This window comes from Mangifera indica, chromosome 8, assembly GCF_011075055.1.
Source record: "Mangifera indica cultivar Alphonso chromosome 8, CATAS_Mindica_2.1, whole genome shotgun sequence".
In the NCBI taxonomy this organism is placed as follows: Eukaryota; Viridiplantae; Streptophyta; class Magnoliopsida; order Sapindales; family Anacardiaceae; genus Mangifera; species Mangifera indica.
This window is the reverse complement of record NC_058144.1, coordinates 11,735,655-11,738,485: the sequence shown is the minus strand read 5'-3', so window position 1 is coordinate 11,738,485 and position 2,831 is coordinate 11,735,655. Positions and strand designations below refer to the sequence as shown.

Below are 2,831 nucleotides of genomic sequence, written 5' to 3'. Positions count from 1 at the left end.
CATAGGTGGACTTGGACCCAATATAATATATATATATATATATATATATATATATATATATATATATATATATATATATATATATATATATATATTGAGCACATAATTATATATAATTATGATATATTAACATATAAATAGATATTATTATTGTGAATTGCCCCTTCACATAATTTAACTTGCCACAATGATGTAACTATAATCAGATAAAATAGAAGAGGATAGGAGTAAGAAGCCAGATGACTTATTCCCACCCAAAGTTTATTGTGTTTTCAAATTAATACTTGTTAACTATTGAAAATCCAAATACTAATTTGTAAGCTATTAAAATTAATGGAATTAGTTAACATTATTTATTTTCTCCCTAAATTTAGAAAACTAACAAGTTTTCCTCGAGATTAAACTTTGAAATGTTACATTTTCTCACCTAAAGTTCCCTTCTTTTTCTCTCTCCCTTTTTCCAATGTCGTCATTAGGCGACTTCTCTCTCCCTCCCTTTTTCTCCACTAAAGGAAGACAAATTGTTTTCCTCCAAAGATGAAGACGCCTTCGTTTTTGGACGAAAATGATTCTACTTCGTCCAATGACGAGGACGTTCCTCATTAAGTGACGAGAATGTTCTTTGTTCACTTATCAACGCTTGAAAAGGGGAGAGAGAGAAGATGACTAAGGAAGGTTATGGAAAAGAGAGAGAGAAAATGAAGAAAACCCTAGGGGGAGAAAATATAACATTTTAAAGTTTAATCATAAGAAAAATTATTAATTTTTTAAACCTAAAGGAAAATGGTTAATGTTTTAGCATTTTTAATATATTATTAGTTAAATAACGATTTTATCTTTAAAACTTAGCTGATTTTGTTAATTTTAACCGCTTATGGATAAGTGTTTGAATTTTCAATAATTAATGGATATCAATTTGAGAGTACAAGGAACTTTGGGTGGGAATAAGATTTTTGGCCGAGTAAGAATATCCCTGGATAGGCTTGGGAGGCTAGTAATTGAATTTACCCAACAATTTTGCAGTGACCAAGAATTGGGTCCATGCAATATTTTATTACCAAATTCAAATATAATCCATCTATCCAACCATTTAACACAATCATATGTTATACGTTTCAATTCATCATCTCTGTGATCGACTCCCGGACTCCAACATCAACTTGTTCAATTTCTTGCTGCTTATTTTCGGTTGAATGATCCTCGTCTCTTGCTCATTGCTGCTCGGAGGTAACGAAGGCGCGCAATGTGTTATCATGGAAGCGAACTTGAAGGCGTCTTCAGGCTTATTAAGAACGCTGTTAAAGCATAAATATCGCCCATAAGATGAAGCATCTTCGAAAACACATATGTGGGAGTCAACCAAGAAATCTATATCGGCTGTCACGAATATTCCATCTTCGTACATCTCTAATGCTCCTTTCAAATACTGATTCCTTATTGACAAATCCGGAGTCATCAACAATCCTCCATTGATACTCACCATATTCAACCCCCTATCCATCGCCAACGCCCAAGCTGTCTTCTCCGCCAGTGTCTTTGCCAGGCCGTACCACAACTGTGTGAAACACATCATGAGAAAATTAACCTTAATTGGTCTCATAATATTTATGAGAGAATTGATTGGGGTTGAGGGAATGGTACCTTATATTTTCGACAAAAGTTAATATCACTCCAATGTCTTTCATCGAAATATGATGAAGTTGAATTGTGGTCGTCTCTCCAGAAAACAGCAGTTGCTGAAGATGTGAATACAACTTTGTCGATTTTTTCTGTTTGTGCGCAGGCTTCTAGCACATTGTGAGCCGCTCTCACTTCCTCTTCAGCAGTAAATTCCTACATCAAAAATCATGAAGAATATGTGTCAATTAATTCAAAACAAAACCCAATTTCAACAAGCAATAATAACAGTGACTAAAATTAAGGAACACACATCATATGTGGTTTGATCTTGTGGAGCCTCAAACGTGTAAAACAAACCAGAACAACCTCTCAACGCTTCAACAATGCTGTGATAATCAAACGGGTCCGCTTTAAAAATCTTCAGCTTCTTGTTATAATCGCCACAAAGTTTATTCAATTTCAAATGGCCTATACAAACACACACAACATATAATATATAATGACACAAAATACTCAAAACAGGATGAAAGAAAACTTTATAATCATAAATATACACATGTATAAGCTAACCATTGTTTTGAATAACAACGTGGACGGTGTAACCTCTTTGGAGAAGCCGCTGAACCAGGGTGGAGCCGAGGTGGCCGGAGGCTTCCATTACACACACTGTGTTCGGTGTATAATGAAAATCATAAGCTGCAGGTGCCATTATACCAAACTTTTTAACCTCTGAAACTTAAAGAAAACAAGCCAGGTAGCTAGACAAGACAACTCAAAAGTACGCAATAGTAGTTTGCGGTAGCTAGCTAGATTGAAGAGTTTGTGTATATGTATTTGTACAGAAATGAAAACAAGTGGTGTACCGGTGACAGTGGATATCACTAAGAGTTTGGTGGTTATTTATACAAGTGTCAAAGGGAGATGGGTGACATCAAATATTCCGTGTTTTTGGTTTGGTTTTCAAACCAATGTGCGCTTACACCAACCCAGAAATCAAGACTCTTCATCAGTTTTGGAAAGAAATCTGTCTTGAAGGCGCTTGCCATATTGGAGTATTGTTCTAGAAGAAGCCATTTAAGTGTTCTGTGGAGGAGTCAAGAAGAATCAATGCATCATGCACAATCATTTTTAAGGTTTTGATTTTCCGTGTTCTTTCTTAGATTTAGACAAGTGGTCGTTTATATTACACTGTGAAGAAAACTAAGAGGAGA

At 35.0% G+C, this 2,831-nt stretch overlaps 1 protein-coding gene across 1 annotated transcript; it reads right to left on the bottom strand.

Annotated features, from left to right (window-relative positions):
• Nucleotides 1–1,043: 1,043 nt before the first annotated feature.
• On the bottom strand, nt 1,044–2,378 carry LOC123222361 (cinnamoyl-CoA reductase-like SNL6). The gene is made up of 4 exons (XM_044645082.1): nt 2,191–2,378; nt 1,931–2,088; nt 1,642–1,833; nt 1,044–1,555 (listed from the first exon to the last, which is right to left on the bottom strand). The coding sequence occupies exons 1-4, from the start codon at nt 2,327–2,329 to the stop codon at nt 1,124–1,126; spliced, it is 921 nt and encodes a 306-aa protein (XP_044501017.1). The 5' UTR covers nt 2,330–2,378; the 3' UTR covers nt 1,044–1,123.
• Nucleotides 2,379–2,831: the final 453 nt, after the last annotated feature.

Excerpts from the sequence above, each read along its gene's own strand:
- LOC123222361 (XM_044645082.1), bottom strand. The coding sequence starts at position 2,329 with ATGGCACCTGCAGCTTATGATTTTCATTATACACCGAACACAGTGTGT. Across the intron at positions 2,089-2,190 it reads CGTTGTTATTCAAAACAATG|GCCATTTGAAATTGAATAAA; the intron begins GTTAGCTTATAC and ends GTGTTTGTATAG. Across the intron at positions 1,834-1,930 it reads AAGATCAAACCACATATGAT|GAATTTACTGCTGAAGAGGA; the intron begins GTGTGTTCCTTA and ends TTTTTGATGTAG.